At 31.6% G+C, this 18424-nt stretch overlaps 1 protein-coding gene across 9 annotated transcripts in view; it reads right to left on the minus strand.

The window, feature by feature from the left end:
- The window catches only part of LOC119679083 (tyrosine-protein kinase Fer), a 69659-nt gene extending 51328 nt beyond the window's left edge, over positions 1-18331 (minus strand). Inside the window, exons 1-4 of one of the 9 annotated variants that reach the window (XM_038091246.1) lie at positions 18219-18329; positions 17867-18014; positions 16667-17267; positions 10277-10464 (exon numbers count right to left, since the gene is read on the minus strand). In XM_038091246.1, coding sequence (XP_037947174.1) covers positions 10277-10464; positions 16667-16862 — 384 coding nt within the window. In that variant the 5' untranslated portion in view covers positions 16863-17267; positions 17867-18014; positions 18219-18329. Of the gene's footprint in view, positions 1-10276; positions 10465-16666; positions 17268-17866 lie in introns of all 9 variants that reach the window. The other 8 variants (XM_038091245.1, XM_038091247.1, XM_038091244.1 and 5 more) reach the window with 8 other exon arrangements.
- Positions 18332-18424: the final 93 nt, after the last annotated feature.

Here is an 18424-nt window from a genome sequence, read left to right on the forward strand (position 1 = left end):
TCTATTTTGAATTGAGCACATTTATAAATGCAACAATACATTTTTAAAAGAAATCTGTTGCTGGTACTGCTGCAAATGTTACATTAGGTGCGGTTGCATTTTTTCTCGGCGTAAACAAACAACAATTTAAAGTGATTGGCATTTTAATTCCCGCCCACATTCTACTGCCTTAACAACAAGTTAATTAGTTTTGAATTAATAACTTAAATTCTTTATTTCTTACTAAAATTTTATTTATTTTAATGAACAATTGAACAATAGAGCACTGCACCAGTGTACGCCAATGAAAAGTAGCTTCGAACTCATATGGGAATGATATTCTTATTTATGCATACGTGATATTAATATACGTTTAAGATCCTTTATAGTATAACTATATTATAATTATAATTTATTTAATGAATAAGTAAGCTTGAGTTAATTTATACACTTTTAGTACACAATATTTGATCTCGAATAACTTTAACAGTTTTTTATTTCAAGTACAATAAGAAAAGATTTCTTCCGTAACTAATTACCCAAAATAAAATAAAAAAATGCAACGATATAAGAGCGGATGAAGCGAAACACTTTAGATGATGACCATGTCTCTAACGGGATTTGAAGCAAACAACGGTCGACTTGGCCACAACCAACAATACTCAAAAACGAAGAAAATTAGCATCAAGCTAAAAGCAGTAGCTCAAAAAAAGATATATATAAGTATAAAATAAGAGATATAAATTTATGTTTGAATAAACTTTAAAGCAATATGAAATATCTTAAAGATATATAATAGAATTTATTATATTAATTTAAACAGCTTTGGAAACGAAAATCAAAAAAGCAGATAACAGAATTTCAAACTCCCATGACTTGCAAAATAAAAATTATCCATAGAAATGAAATTTGGGTGAAAACAATGCACGTCATCAATGCCATCAAAAAAACCATTTTCTTTATTACAATCTGTAATGACACTAACGTTCTATGAAATACAAATCGTTGGTCTGCGACAAAGTCCACAGAAATTCACTTGGTTAAAGCTGTCGTTTGTGCATGAGGTGCAGCAAAATCACATGCCAAGCCATGTGAAAGGCATTCGTACGAGTACAACATATAGTGCAGCACAAAAGTGTAGCAGCCACCAATGGACGGATACTTTTCTGGGTGACATTAACATCAAAGATGCGTTATTAGCCAAACAGTCCACCCTCATACGAATGGTGTAAACTTATTATGAAGCAATGGCAGCAAGAATGGAGGAAAGTGGGGCATGCACAGAGCAGATGGCGGTGGTTGTTTGTTTACTATTTATGGTACATTAATTCTCTGTTTACGTTGTCGCAATTTTTACTCTGAACTATTGCTACTTTTGTTTAGATTCGATTATAGTTCATATTTTGTGCAACTGCCAGTAACATTTGGTGTGCGTGTTTTTGCTGTCATGGCACATGACCAAGATCATGTCGACGTGCGTGCAGTGTCTAGCCAGGAAGCCTGTACACCTATCAGAATTCATGCAACCAAGTATACGGACATAAAATGTGCCATAGCAATATTTGTGAAACCTTCATTATGATTTGGTAATGCTAAAATAGTTTGAGGTTAGAAAATTGCAGTTATCGTTTATAAAAATATGTGGTTATTTCCATTGTCTGGTCGCAAAGTAGTGGTAGTTGGAAAACTGATGTCATGTCAGCAAACTTTGTTGGCAACATTCGAAACATAAAGTTTATATTGTGCTATTACAATTTATATTAAAAGCCGTTACGTGCTTTTAGAAGCGTTGGTTTTGTACTTAAAGCTTTGAGGGTCGTTGAACGGTGCGATATTGAATAGAATATAATTTAAGAAGTCTTAATCAATGGTAAACTTTTATAATATTTGTAAGAATACTGTAATTATATATTACAGGTTTAAATAATAATATATATAAAACATATAGCTTTTAATAGTGCATGAGTAATTCAAGGAATGGAGCGTAAAGGCTGTAAATTACTAAACTATTTAGGACTGGTACACATCAGAGAACTACAACGAGTTAAAATTTTAACACTCAGAGTGCCCTCGTAAAAAACCAAATCTAAATGCGTATAAATGTTTTTTCACACACTACTTATACTTATTCACATTCGACACAGAAATGATTCATAAGTATGTTCGTTAACGAATGTCGGAGCTAATGAATCATAGCATATACTCATGTGAGTATGAATGACTCTATGACTCTGTGAGTGCTGTATGAAATATTGTATGAGCGCTGTTGTTTGCTAAGCACAAAATAAAATTTCTGTATTTAGTTTAATGCATTTTGTGTGTGTTGTTAGCATTGTAAATGCATGTGTTTTGTTTGTGTTCTTGAAAATATTTCTTGCGTATTAAAATAGAGGTTGTTTTTGATTTCAGGTTAATATACTATTTTTTCTTTAAAAAAAACAGGTCAACATTGAGTATCAATTTTTCGAATTATATGTATATATTTAAATTTTATGACTAAATTTATTACACAAACAGGTAAAATGTTTGTGCGAATGCAAAAGTGTTCATGCATTAATATTATATGAAATTAATCATTATAAGTGCTGTTAGCTGTTTGTATAAATCAGGTGAAGTCGAATATATGAAAAAGAGAGTCAGTGTGTTGAGTACTCATTGCAGTTATCTGGTACATACTTCCGTGCAAGCTGGCTAGTTTACAAGCTCAATATGATCTAATGTAGCGTGCACGAGTGTCACAAGTTGCTCTACAAATCTGGAGTATATCAAAATGAAAAAGATTTTAAGTAAGAACTGTTTGTTTGTAGAACAACTCCAATTGACACTGTTTTATTGTTGGAACAATAATTAAATAATTTAATAAATTAAGTAACAAATAATACAAAACAAACGTAAATTTGCATTCACACAATCACACAACATGATTCGAGAAAAGTACACCAAAATATTTTACACAATATTTGTCGCCTTCCTCATTGCAGACACGCATGTTTAAAGTGGAAAATCCGTTAACGGAAATTTGCACAAAAAATAAAAATGTTTTGGGAAAAACTCATCAAGTGGCAAGTGGCAAGTGGACAGATGTGTGGCTATACAAACAAGCGGCTAAATATAAACATAAACATGAACATAAATAAACAGGATGACGTAGAGAGAGAGTGAGCAAGAGAGAGAGGCGATATGACAGACAGTTACGATATCACAAAAAGAAAGTAAACAATTATTTTTTTAGAGTTCTGCACACAATAAGAGGGGAAAACCGAGATGGCGTGGACAAAACAGTTGATATTGTCGCAGTTGTTGTTATTGTTATTGTTGTAATCATTGTTGCTATTGCGAATGTGTGTACTGGTGCAGGCCTGTTAGTGGCGGAAACCCATTTTGTGGCAATAACGTGTTTTTTGTCGCTATGTGGTTTGTGCTGTTTTGAATACATTCAAGCGAATGAGTAAACAATTTTCCTAGAAACACTGAAGTCTACTGAAAGACCAAATTGTCAAATTGTAAAAAAATATAATAAAAGTGATTGTGTTAAAACATTTAGTTTTTGATTTCTGCAATAAAAATGTTGTTTTATTAAGACTTCGCTTGTGACAAGCGCGAATTCGCAGCGAAGCATCGAATCTGGTACGAGGCACTGCAATCTGGATTATGGAAGAATTTTGTAATAGGACAATTGTAAGTTGTAAATTAAGTCAGAAGCAACAGAAAGAACTTTATTCAATTTTCTTTATACTTGAAAAATTTGTTTATAAGAAAGTCTTATTGCTCTTTCGCTATTTAACTTCAGTTTGTCGCAATGGCAACAAATTCATGCTGCAGCAGCCACATAATTTCGGCAGCGACAACAACAACAACTTTAGAAGCAACAATCGCAATTGTGATAAAAACGTAAGCAATAAAAGCGACGACAAGAAAATTAGTTGTTGTAGACAAAACTTCGACTTTGGCTGCGATGCCAAAGAGACATTGAGTCGTTGTAGCATCGTTATGGGCGGATATTCAAAGTTTAAATTATTTAATAGTTGATAAATGCAGTAGGAGTGCCAAAAAGTTTAAGCTTGCCTGCAAACTGCAAATAGTTTTAAGCAATTTCCATTTAAAATTTTGAAAATTAGAAGAGATTAGGGGTTATAAAAAAGTCATTCTTTGAATAGACAGGACTAAAGCATAAAATAAATTAGATTGCTTTCCTGAACACGCGCACACATTTGATAAAGTATTAATCAAAAAAATTGCTGCTACACAATATTATTATGTAGTCTACTTAAAGGTTATATGTCCTTTTTTTCAAAGTTATTAGTTGTGGTGGAGGGAGGAACGACTCCTCCTCAATTAGCGAAAAAAGTCGTTTTGAATCCACAAATCTCGTAATAGTGGGTAGTAGAGAGAAGGTCAGCTTTAACAAACCAGAGGCATTTATAAAGCCAAGAATCTGGCCAATGCTAATGCTAGAGATATCGGCGAGTGTGTTGAAGAAGGGGGTTCCCAGAAACTTAAGCCCGGTTTTGGCCAAATGTGGATATAGACACTTAAGGCGAGAGCTGGTAGACACACATTGCAGGAGATACCATACGGTAGGCAAAGTCTAGCTCCATGCCGTCCTATGATCTAGTGCCATGTAAAGACAGATATTAACCTAGATACCTCTGATTTGCTTCTGTGTATTAAGTCAGAGATTCTTCATTTCGAATAGATTGGCCATGTACCTTCCGTCCTGGCTGCTGAGGTGACGAAGATTCACTCACTATTTGCCTGTCGCAAAAAATGGTCATAAATTCGTCTGCGCGCTCATATCCCATAATATTAGAATGCCCGGGAACCCAAACTAGAGTTACCGTTGACCTCTCACTTAGTACATCGATAAATTCCTAACATTCTTGCACTAATCTGGATAACATACAGACCGCTGATAGGGCTTTAATAGCTGCCTGGCTGTCAGTTAGAATGTAAGCTTCCTTTCACTGAAAGTCCATGTTTTTTCATACGGTCTAACAAAATTTGACTAAGTAGTGTATGTATAGCACATTTTCAATTAAAAATGAACTCAGCATAACTTGATTTTTCTACAATAATGTGATGGAATAAATGCTTAAGTCCTAATTTAGTCAGTTGACTATGTACAAATTCAAGTTTGCTTAAACTGTGACACCGATTACAGTCCCCAACGAAGGACTTAGAAACCATATATCTTTTACATCTGTTTGTAATCAGAATAAACGGTTTTGTGAATGCAATGATCTTTCTATAGTTACGAATGGATTTTTCTACGCTACGCTTACATCATCCATATTGTATAATGGACAACCTTTAACTAAATATACAGTTCTATTGACAAACGTTACTAAAACAACGCTACCAAATTGGGATCACGATATTTATAACACTATATTGTAATGATAATTATAAAGGTAACTTATAAATGTTAAATTATTTTTATTAATTTAATATTCCATTTTATAATATTTTTAAGTTTTTGTTATGTTTTATATTGAAATCAAAGGATGTTTAATAAAATATTAGATATAGTAAATAGAGTAAATATTAAATAGCATTGTATATACTTAATTGTTGATTTATAGTATTAAAAATTTATTTTTGTTTTTAAAATATATAAATGCTCTTATGATTGCCCCCAATCAGCATCCAAATGGGTGTAATCCAAAATTTCAGCTCCGCATTGCCAGCCCTTTAGCGAGCAACTCCACTTGACAAAAACAAAAGACCAATTGTCTGGAATGCATATATTTAAGTGCTTTTTTTAATGAAATTGAAAACGAAAAAACTTTATAAATTTTTATTCAAATTGAAATTTTATTTACATACTCGTATAACAACGTCTGGTTGGTTGTACAGTGAAGTGTTTGCTAGTCTGATTTTCTGACCGTCTGACTATTTGTCTGCATTTCAAAGAGCATAAATTCACTTTTTAAAATGGCATAATGGAAAAAGCACAATCCCAACACTTAACCCCAATAGAATAGTATAAATACCACGTACACCACCATTAACAACACACACAAATACTTTATACAAGCTTTACGCAGCGAAATTAAACATTATTCCCCCATATTTCGGTTAAAAGTTTGGCGCCAGCACTTGAAGTGCAGCCCTTTTAAAGCATTGAATTCTTCTATGGAGTAACTAAAATCCGGAGCAACACTTTGAAAGATGAACAGAAAATAGGGCGAGAAATAAACAAGCGGCAGAAAGTTAAAACGAAAGTGAACTGAGTAGAGTACAAAACGAAGGAAAGGCAAAGAAAGGGAAGTTATACGAAGCTATCATAGATAAATATGCATCAATTTTACCATTAAATAGTGTTAGAACGTTGGAATAATGAGTGGGACAATAGTGACTTTGGCCAGTTACGCTGAAGTTTTGGCATAGCCGGCATACATTGTAGAAATCAAGATATATTTGTGTACGTACAGCTGTAGATTTGCAATTATATTTGCACAAATATCTGTAATTAATATATAACAGTATCTATTATATTACAAACTCAAATGAAGTAATTCGATTCAGCAATCTTTCTCAAGATTCACAATTTTTCCTCTTTAACTGCAGTGCTTAGAATATTTTTCTGCGGTCTGTGCTTTTCTGTGCTTTTTCGTTGTTATTAATTTATAAGCACTTCCACTATCAATTAAATAACTTACATTAACATCACAAGGAATTTCATATTTAACATTGATTTATTGCATTCGATTCAAACGCGTGGAATCAATCGCAAAGGCCGTTGAAAGTGATAGACGAAGCCGCATAAATGCACATTCATGTGACAGGGTAAGAAGGTGGTGATACATTGTTTTTCAACCAGAAGATACCCGTAAGTAAAAGCCACGTTATGTATTATAGATACGTGCATTTTTATCTATAAGATACGTATATACAATCATATATTGCATACATATTTTATTGTGTACTTTCATGGGAATAGTTATCGTATTTGTGCGTTATTTTGGAATATTTGTGTTTATTGAACTTCTCCTTACGTAACAATAAAAATTAAACTCGACATTTAACCGATTAAATTATTTCGAGTATTTCGAATTATGCTGTCCGCCAAATAGTATGATCTGCCTATTGTCGGTTCGCACTCCAATTGCAAATTGAAATGAATTATTTGTCTATTACTCTAACAAAGGACGAACGTTAGCTTTTTGCTGCTACTATAGAGAATAGAGAAGGCGAACACAAATTCCCTTTCATAATTAAAACAGCAGATGCAAATACAGAGCATGGGCCAAACACCAACAATGCAATCCCAAATGCAAGAGCTAATAACAGTCAAGGAAAGTGAACTGCTGTGAAGCTGGACGTAAACTTTTATGATTAGTGCCGATTAAGAACTGCTAAGAAAAATTGCAGACGTCTGTAATGTCGGAAATTTTATTAATTAAAATGTGAAAAGACAAAGCTCTACGACAATATAGTTCATACATACTACAATTTAATAACAAAGTGATAGATCTACACGTAAATGTACATTCAGATACATGTATGCCATATATTCTCATATAATGAAAAATTCAAGTCAATTTTTCGTGCATGTAGATACAAACTAGTGCATGATATTGCATATGTCACATAACTTTATTTATATGTCTAAGCATTAGTTCATAATTTATAATCTTTAGTTCAGAATTCATTTTGCCAAAAATTAACATAACTCATCACCATCACATAAGACTTGTAAGAAGTCCATTGCTCATATTTCTGTCATATTGAAGATACATAAGCCGAGCAGCAGTTAAAAAGAACAACGACTTTATTCTCGAATATCGTTCATAAGGTTGATTAGATTGATTAGGTTGAGCTGTCGATTTAGTGACAAACCGCAAAAGCTTACTTTCAAACTGCAAAACCACTGGATACCTATTTTTGAAAATACATATCAATAAATTATTATGTGACTCCAAAAACGAAATAATTTTTTTGAAAAAGAAACTGAATAATGATTGTAAGAACCAGAGAAATTAGTTTAAAAGCAACTTAAATTTTTGATATTAACTACCCTGTAGAAAATCGAACAAATCGAATACAAGACTATAACTAGTTGTTAGCAGATCACGACTAGTCTAAATTTAATACATTACATATGTTATGTGGTTCGTCGTTTTACAAATTCATGTGTTAGGAGCAAATCAATTAACTTCCTTTCCTTTCCCGTTCAAACCAGTTAGTGGACAATTAGAACACAAGAAAATATTTTCTTTACTTATGTACGCTCTCATCGCAAGTATAATTACATTAGTCCATAACGGACTACTAGATATTTTGGACATATGTCTCAATTTTTCCAACTGGCACACTACATACTTGATTGGAGACATACAACAGATCTTTTATTTTATTCGTCACTCTTTGGTTGTATTAAACTAGAAATTTTTTGCGAATTGGATAAATTAATTCATTTCACTTGGTGAAGCATTTTAACAGTATTTTCAAAACTGATGCAATTCTTAAAAATAAACAAATTTTTTATCAGTTTATGTACGAGAGTAAAACAGCGACTATCGAAGCCGTTGTTTCATAAATGTTTCTAAAATTTAAAAATAAATATGAAAAACATTTCTGAAAAAATATTGCTGATGAGGTCAGCAGTTGGTGGACTGTCTGCAGTGAGATTCCCATATGTTCACCGGGGAATACAATTTGATACAATTTGTAAACATTTCCACCGTTTTTATTAACAAAATTTATTTAAGTTCTCGAAATATTTTCTTCCGAATCACATTTTGTTTCTTTTAAATAAAATTTGCGTTTTCTTTGGCTTTTCTTTAGTGCAAATGTTGTTCAATTAATTAAAATGTGTAAATCAGGCGCTAAATACAGATCCGCAATCTTGTGTGATGTCTGATTAAAGAAATATTGCTGATAAATTATTAAATAAAATTTACAAATATATTTCTATAGTACGGCTCCAAAAAAAATCTCAATAAATTGTCATTACAATTGTAAAAAAAAAAAAAGAGCAGATCAACGACAATACCTCATTATTGATAATATTTTTTTTTCTTTACTATTATATCTATTTCTTATGTTTTTTATGTTTAATAAAACTGCCAATGTAGTTTCTCGGTCTTGTAAAAAATTGGTTTCTTAATACTTCTTTTTTTTCATTTTTTTAATCTTCTTAAAAAATTGATTTATTTTTGGTTGTTGTTGCAGGCAATTAAATTTAATAAAAATATGAAAAATTTTAATTCAAATAAATTGTTTACCGGCAATTTTTTTAAAGAATAAATATGAAAATACACACTAATTGACAGGGGGCAGACAAGCGGACGAGGTTCTTTAGAGTTCATTTAGATAAAATCCATCAAATTCAATAAAACTTAAATCGCAATCCATTAATATTTAAAGAGCTTAGATACATTTAAGTTCAAAATAAGTCAAGCAAATCAAGTAAATTATTGCTGATGTAAAACAGTAGTTCTGTAGCATTGTTAACAATTTAAAAAAACATATACTACGTAGTCTTGTTTAAAGATTTAAGATGTGAAGACACATTGATTGTACTTCGTTTCTCCTGTGACTGTAATTTGTGATTTATTAAAGATTTCTGTATTTTTTAAATTATCAAATGCCAATTGAAATATACACTTTCTGCTGAGGTCATTTTTGAAATTCGTATTTAGATATTTATATTAATAAACGCCAATTGAATTAAAGATGGAAATACCTATATATTGTACAAGCTGTACTCTCAAAAACAATGATCTGATTAACTAGGATAGAAGTTTAGTTATTCACTGTTACAATACAAAATATTTACACCATTTGTTAATTTCAGCTGCTGACCTGTTGTTATGCCCGTTTGAACGAGAATGAATTATGCATTATTAATTCTCTGTAAGTGTTCCGTGCCGTTCACATGTTCTAACAACATGTGTTTTAGGCTGGTGCTGCCACAGAAGAATAGAATAAAAAATTAACAAGCCAGTATGTCGGTCATTATTTATCTTTTCTGTTACTTTCAGACCTTAAATGAACAAAAGACACTCTGTTAGGGCATCCTAACTTTGGACTAGGATACGAACCAACAACCTAGCAGTCTTATCCTGACTCAGATAAAAGTCAGACAGTCACAAAGAATGTGACTAGTGGTCTTATACGCATCCAAGCAGAGACGATATTTTGTCTCTGCTGCAAACACAATGCCGTAAAAATGATACTTTATTTTTCGCTATATATAATCAAGCTTAAGCTTTCTATATAATTTATACTTGAATGTCAATCCCTTACTAATCTCCTATTAATTACTTATATTTATTAATAATTTACTCACATGATTTAAGCGTGCCGCAATTTTTGCATGTTCTTCCTGATAGGCCTTGCGAGCCTTACGTTTATCCTGCGACAAGTGCGTAAGTTTCTCACAAACCACTTCAAGTAGCTCGGCATTGGTTTTAAACTGTTTGGCTTGTTGATCCAGTTCATCCATATAGGAACGCCAGGATTTTGTAATTTGGCTGCCTATATATAAAAAAAAAAATTATAACAAACTGTTTTTATGTATTTACAAATAATCGTTTTTTTGCAAGGTAAAAAATTATCGTTATCATAACTTCGTTTTTCCAAAAAATCTATGAAGTACCTTACTAAATTGAATTCCTAGCAATTATGAAGCGAACCTCTTCACTACAACCTACGCATATACGCATATAGTAAAGTAAGAAAATTTACTATTCAATTGGAACAAACAAAGCAAATTTTAGCAAAAATTCTAGGTATCATCACCAAAACCTATAAAAATGAGCAAAAGTGCTAGCTTACAGCAAGTAAAATGATAAAAGCGAGAAAAAGTGAAAAAGCTAAGAAATCAAAAACTGTAAATCTGATGAAAAGTTCTAACAAACAGTGTTAGTATCCAAGCAGGAAAGACCTATGCTCCGAAAACTCTTAAAATTTCTAAAAAAAACTTGTTTATAAATATTTTTATGTAAATAGTTTTATTCATTGAAACTTTATATAATGCATATGTATATCATCTATCAAGTCCAATAATGTTGTTTATAAACTCTTGTAAAGCTAAATATATATATTTCGTGGGATTCGAAAACATCTATTGGATTGTTTGTCTGTATACAATTTTAGATCTGCAAGTATCAAGAACCGTGGACTCGCATGTTTACGCATAAAACCATAAATTTCATCAAATTCGGGTAAAATTTAAGTTTGTCTATTAACTAATAAAAATTTTATAATAAAAAAGTCAGTATTTCAAATTTAAATTAATGCTTATTTTAAATTTAATGCTGAGATTGTAATTATAAGTATCTTAAATAATCATGCTGGGCTTTTTGTTAAGTTTAAGTAGCGTAAATTAACTTAATTATCTCTTGATTATTTGAGGAAATTATTATTGTAGTAGAAGACTATTTTGTGAATCAGAAAAGACGTGTGCATCAAAACCTTTTAGCTACGCTTTGGTACTTAAGTTTAGAAAATAATCAAATAGAGAAGAGAAAAGATGTTTTATTTTATTTTTAATAAAAATACAAATTTTTTGTTAAACTTTGACAAAACATTACTACTGTCATTATTCACTGCCTTTATTTAAAATCAGCACACGACAGTCGTATTGTATACCATACTGCCCTGCACTACAAAAACTAAGATAATTCATGAATATCAAATTTTTTATTGACAAACCATCTTCCGCTTAAATTTTTCATCTAGGTTTTAATTTATTATTTCATAAAATTACTTATTTAAAACAGTAGCATTAGACTATTTGTAATTCTCGAACTATCATACTTCTTGACAGTCATACTTACACATTCATATTCACAAATAAATTGGATTTTTTGGTTCAAACAATCCACTGTTTTCTTTAGACCTGTTCCAATATATTTAGGCTTTAAATTATATAAAATGTAAACACTTTGGACATATGTTACATGTATTTCTTTTCAAAATGCTATGCTGTAGAATATACAATTTGTAACTTTGATACTTGTCTACCTTCACTGTTTTTCCCTGTTAATCTATAATTGAAATATCTTCCTATTTGTTAACCGATAAGGTTAGTTTTACAACAACAGTTGATAAAACTAACAATAACTCTTGCAGACTTCAGGTCCCATCCTATTTAATGAGAGTCAGATGGAGATACAATATTCGCTTTTGTATAATCGCAAGACATGACCAGATAAAATGCACAGATACTTCTAAAACAGAGCTTTAAAACAACAGAATCTGGAGGTTGCAAAGTCATTTTATCCTACTATTGTTAGCTACCTGAACCACGTTAAGTTCAGAAATTAGTGGTTAATCTAATTTTAGATACATTTACACTAAGAAACGTGCTGCAATATATTACATAGACTAAATATGACATTGCACACAGTCAAGCCTCTGCTTTGTTAACCAACTAAAATAACATGAAAACATTGATAAGATTTTAGTAAAATATTTAAAAACGCTACTAAACATTTACTTTTTTCAATTTTAAATTCTTGAAAATAAAACTAATAGTTTATAAGCAAACAAAAACAATGAAAAATATTATTGCATCAGTCAGCTTAAATTCTCATATGCGAATAAATTACGTGAGGTTTCAAGTTCACGATCAAGGTTATCATTCGAATTCAGTGGATAAACCTACAAGCATACAAAGAAATAAACTGAAATGCTCCGAAATGAGAAATATGCCTCATTTTCCATTCTAATACCCTCCAATAAGATAACAATGAAGCTAAGAAATTTTCTTGCATCAACAACTCAAAATTAAAAATTCATTTCGTTACTATTTTCAAAACATTTATGAGGTTATGCCGGGACCCCACATTCCCGGCCTACAGAGGCACGTGGTCATGGAATATCTCGGTGATACTTAAGCAGTGCCACAATCCACAATTTAATTGTTTTGTTGTCTTTAAATTGGTTTAAAACAATTTTCATATTTACAATTCAAACATACACACGGGGAAAAAGATCATCTCCGGGCGTCCCCACATCACGGCAAAGGGTAGGCACGATAAAAATGAGATAATTCATTTACAAATGCTTAACAGTTGTCACAGAAAATAATTCATGCCACACTCGATGGTCTAACACAACTTAAAAAATCTATTCCCAAAGACTCTCGCACCTTGCGTGAGATTATCACTTGTCACTTAAATGACTTCTGTGATATAATTACACGAATATCGGTGATATAAGTACATATGCATCACTGAACTAATTGTGTCAGTTGTGTTATGCTTGTTTCGTCAACTGTTGTTTAGTTGTCAGTTTTCTGCTTGTAATTAGTCTAAGTCACGCGACATTTCAAAATGATGTGAAGTAACAACTGAGTTTTGTTTTTTTTTTGCTATCGTCCGAAAATAATAATAAAATCAATTTTATAATACAATTTTCCTAAAATTAGTAACTATTATTTAGTGATAATTAATATTAATGCGGATATAGCTTTAAAGGTATTGCAGTCAAATCATTTGTCACTCCAACATGGGTTTGCATATAAATTGAACATTTTTGAGCTTCCTCCACTGCATTCATGAATTATTTACTTTACCCTTCTGATATTACATTGAAATGTATTAAATAAGAAAACTTCAATTGCTAAATCTTAAAATTATGTGCTTATTTTAAGCATAATAGAAAAACTGTAGGAGATACTGCTCGAAAAATAAGTAAAGCTTAAAACTAATTGATCTCAGTTCAATATATTACTACAAAACTTGCTTCGCTATTTAAAAACTAAATTCTGAATTCAAAATTACAATATTTCATACATTTCTCTACAAAGAAGCAATTCGTTATATAAGAACTCAGCTGAGACTACTTACAGACCATTAACTTCACAACATAGGTAAGACTATCAGATATGATAGGATACTTTCTCTACCTATATAGACTTGTGCCATATTCTGCGTCTATGGCACAGCTATACTCTGTGATAGCAGGAGGATAGAGTAAGCTCTCTAGACCACACCCATAATCAAGAACTCTTTGTCAAAACAATTAAAGATCTCGTCTTAATTTTGTGCAGCAAACAGAGTATCTTCTACTCGGTAAGGGACTTGCTTGTGGCACAAAAAATTTGTTAATATCGGAGTGCTCTACATAATTAGAAGCCTATAATTTATTATTTATATCTTAATTATTATATATTATTAGATTCTGTCATAATAGTACAGTTTATCATAAAAAATCGTTTTTTATTATTTTGTTTCGAATAATTAATCGTAAAGCTGAGAAGCTAAGAAGACAGAAAATAAGAAACTGCTGCGTTCTGCTTTCATATCTTTGCTCCTTCCCTTGCAAAGCGATTGATCGCTAGTTAAAAATTTACATAAATTGACTTATTGAACTTTTTCATAAAATATGATTAATAATTTTCATGGAATGCATTTCGAAGTTGGAAAAAAGTTCAACTACTGGCCAACAAAAGACAGATATGAACAGTCATCATTGAGATACATAAGCGAAATTGCAGTTGTTGATTTTGATGTGATTATAAATGTGGACAAAACGAGATTCATTACAAAAACTTGCAAAATTTACATCAAAACAAAACTACGAACTTAGGTTCGTAGTCAATAGAAAGTGAAAGTAAAATAAAGCAAAACATGTTCAGCTAATAATAAAAATGAAACTAATAATGATCATTTAAAATGCACACAAAAACCTAAACAATTTCGAACTTAAAATCGGCAGTAATCAATCTCAATCATTTGTATGCACATGGAAAACTTGAAAAACCAATATAGGTAATGTCGATATTTGATTTGAGATACATTTGAAAATTCGATTTACTGATTTGCGTTTACAGGGCTAATAAATTCCATATGTGCCTAGTAAAAAGTACAAAATTGTGAACAATACTGAAATAAAATATGATTACAAAGAAAGCAAATAGATTTCAAGTAAATGAGTGCTTGATTGTTGTTGTTTGTGTTTTGTGATTCACTCCCTTGTAACTGTTCTGCCTACCACTTGACACAACAGCAGTTGCATTTAGCACTATATATACCATATATATGTATATATAGGAAATAACACTAAAGAAGTTTAGTTATCATAAAATGAATTAAAAACACAACATTGAATTGCCAAGGAGGGATTGAGTGTGTAGACTTGAAATGGGTTCTTATACAAGTTACACTTTTGATTTCCACCTTATATAATACAATATCAGGAATTATAGTTCCGAATTGCCACTTATTTGATCTTAAAGTACACATCACATCATTTTACATTTATTTATAGGTAGATACGATTGCCTCGTATTAATTAATCTTCAGATCGTCAAATTCAAAACCTAAGCTGTTATCTTCGTAAACATTTTGTTGTTTTTATAAATTATGAACTCATAATCAAAAACTCGTAAATGCAAGCAGTTCTATGACGTATAATAGTTACGTATTTTATTTTTAAATATTCACACCAGCCAGCAATTCTGAGAATTCATTATTATTTATTTACACTTCAACTTAAAAATGTATACCTTTTCTTGTTTTAAAGCAAATGAAATGTATGTAAAGTTGTTGACTTTTTATGACAAAAGATATACTACATATATTAAACATTTCGAAACGAATACGTATTCACAAGCGACAACAGAGGGAACTATATGTAATCTAATAAAAAAACATTACAGGGCTTAAACGAAGGAAACCAGGCACATTGGCATAGCTGTTGAAATTTTGATATTCCAACATATACATTGGAGGTAATCAGTGTTAAAATTTTGCACATAGCATGGTTGCGGTACTGTTCTCTTCTACATTGGAATATAATAATATTCTAGATAATATTTGCTATAAAAGTAATATTCATTAAAAGTTTTTAAAGATATGAAGGTAATATATATAAGCTTTATTATAAATGAGTATTGGGCTATATACTTGTACATTAGCTTTTAGCTTTGACACAGAGAATTTCAATGACTCATATTCAGACAGGTATGAGTGCATCCATAAAATGTAATCAATTTTAATATATAAACAGAAAATGGAATGATTTTTAAACAATTTGTGAACAACTACAACATCCGACAATAAAAAAGCTGATTTTTCCAGCGAACCAATCGGGTTAAATAAATTTTTTACCTTACTATTATTCTACCTTTCCATCACATTTGTGGGATGTATTCATACATCAATCGGGTCTCAGATATAAATGCGTAGTGAAACAGTTAAAAAAATTAAAGGTCATGTGAGATTTAGGGTTAAGTTGTTTTAGTACTCTTTCTATACCAGGAGTATAGAAGATGCAATTTTAAAGCAGTTATTATATACTAGAACTCGGAAAATCAAACTATTTCAAATTATGAAGCTAGGCCGTTGGAGTTCTGCTTTCTGCCGACGATTTAACTGCTTGAAATTCGAATGGCATGTGTGATTTCATTAAATACATAATTAATATTTAATAAATTCATATTTAAAAGTTAAAAAGCTGATAACAGATTTCCACATGACGATGAAGTTCAACGAAATTCAGATCAAGTCTAAACTAATTTTAGTGAGAAACCAGCTGCTATGACGTTCGTTTTCGATAAAGAAAACAGTGTGGGTATTTCCTCAAGTGCAAAAGTTTAATCAAACGCTTTGATGAATTCTAATTATTCAACATGTCTTAAACAGATTTATCACGTTTAAGTTAACCTGTTTGACTCAAGTTTAATTCAATTAATTAAATTATATAATTAGTGAGTAACTGAACATACCTTGCATTTCATCGGCGCGATCGATCTTCAATCCTTGCTGCGCAACTGCAGACAAGCTTATTGCGTACTCTTTGTCGGATTTCGCCTTCATTTGTATAGACCGTTTCATGGTTTCCATTAGACGTAATTCAGCGTCCTGACGAACTATGAGCGCCTCGTGCGCTGCACGGCCCTGCAGGGCCGATGAGAAGCCCATTTTGTAGCCTTCACGTATTTGATTAATGACTGATTTTTGAAAAGCACTGTAAATTGTTCTTTTTCAAATATTATTTCAAAGCACTTAAACGTTTATGATTAAATTGGAGTTCTGATTGGTAGAACGGAGAACCATCGCAGGTTCCATTAAACTCGTAGCACTTGTTGCACTTTCATTTAAAAAGTCTAATAGAATGTTGTCAGTTCCAAGTTTTGCCTGAACGATTGGAAGACTCTGTAGGCCATTACTGGCAGGCGATATTATTTTCTCAATTTCATGACAGATGCACGCGAATTTCCGGCCATGGAAAACGCACGTTCCGCGCAAATTAAAAAATATTAAAATCACAACAATCACCAATTCAAAAACAACTGAATATCTTTTTATTTAAATGTATTTTTGGCTCTGCAATGAAAAACAAACAATACAAAATAGTGACAAAGTGACAAAGTGCCAAAAAGCGCAAAAAATCACAACTAAAAACTTTCACATTTCACTTTTGGCAAATTTTTTTGCATTTTGTCCAAAAGGCAATTTTGATTCTTTGATATATTTTTTGGACGTTTTTGGGCACCTTTTATAGGAATTTGCACATAAACAATTATACAATCCTACAATTGTAGAATCTCTGAGATACTTTCGTTATTTATTTATGAAGCTGTGTTTGCAACTCAGTGGAAACTTCATTTCATCTTAGATTTGTGGATTTATCTGCCTGATTCCTTTTCGTTTTGTATTTACAAAAAACTAGTTTTTGTTGTACACAAAGAAAACAAACCCGAACACGAGTCTCTTGGCTTTAAATGAACTCAGAACGTAAGCGTGAACGTGAACGCGGACGCCAGGCCTGAAGTATCTGCAACGTACCTCAAACAGGTTAGCCAATACAAGATCACATCAACATCAACATCAACAAACACAATAACAATAACAATAAAAACAACAACAACACAACCTTCGCAGGCTATTTCAATTCAACATTAAATAAATTTGCTTGTACTCACTCAATCAGTTACAAGACAAAAATTTATGACAAAAACATTTTTAGCCACTAATTTTGCTTCACTTCACCGCACCGCACCGCACCATGCCGCGCCGCACTTAAGCTTCAGAACTTTTTAGCTTGTGATGTTCTTAAAGCAAAGCCCGTAACTGCAACACAAATAATTACGATACCTGTTAGTATTAAAATCGCAAAAGGAAAACTTTCGAAAGTTTTAAAAAATGCCAATGTAAGAAGTTTAAATGTTTACTTTCAAACGTCGCCACTTGCAATTAACGACATTTCTACACCAAAAACCGTGAAAGCTAATACTTGAGTTTTGCTTTTCACACGAATATTTCAAATAATCTTACACAAATTGCATGCGCCACAACTAACGACAACTACTAAACGAACGACGAACGACGAAAGACCAACAACGACCACCGCATAAAACATCCAAACAACTAATGTAGCATAGCATCGCCATTTAGCAAGAACTGTGTTGTCATGCCAAATAAGTTTTGTATGAGTTTGAAGATGTTTGAGTCGAAATTGCAAAGAAAACGAGTTGCCAACG

Source organism: Teleopsis dalmanni, chromosome 2 (assembly GCF_002237135.1).
Source record: "Teleopsis dalmanni isolate 2A chromosome 2, ASM223713v2, whole genome shotgun sequence".
In the NCBI taxonomy this organism is placed as follows: domain Eukaryota; kingdom Metazoa; phylum Arthropoda; class Insecta; order Diptera; family Diopsidae; genus Teleopsis; species Teleopsis dalmanni.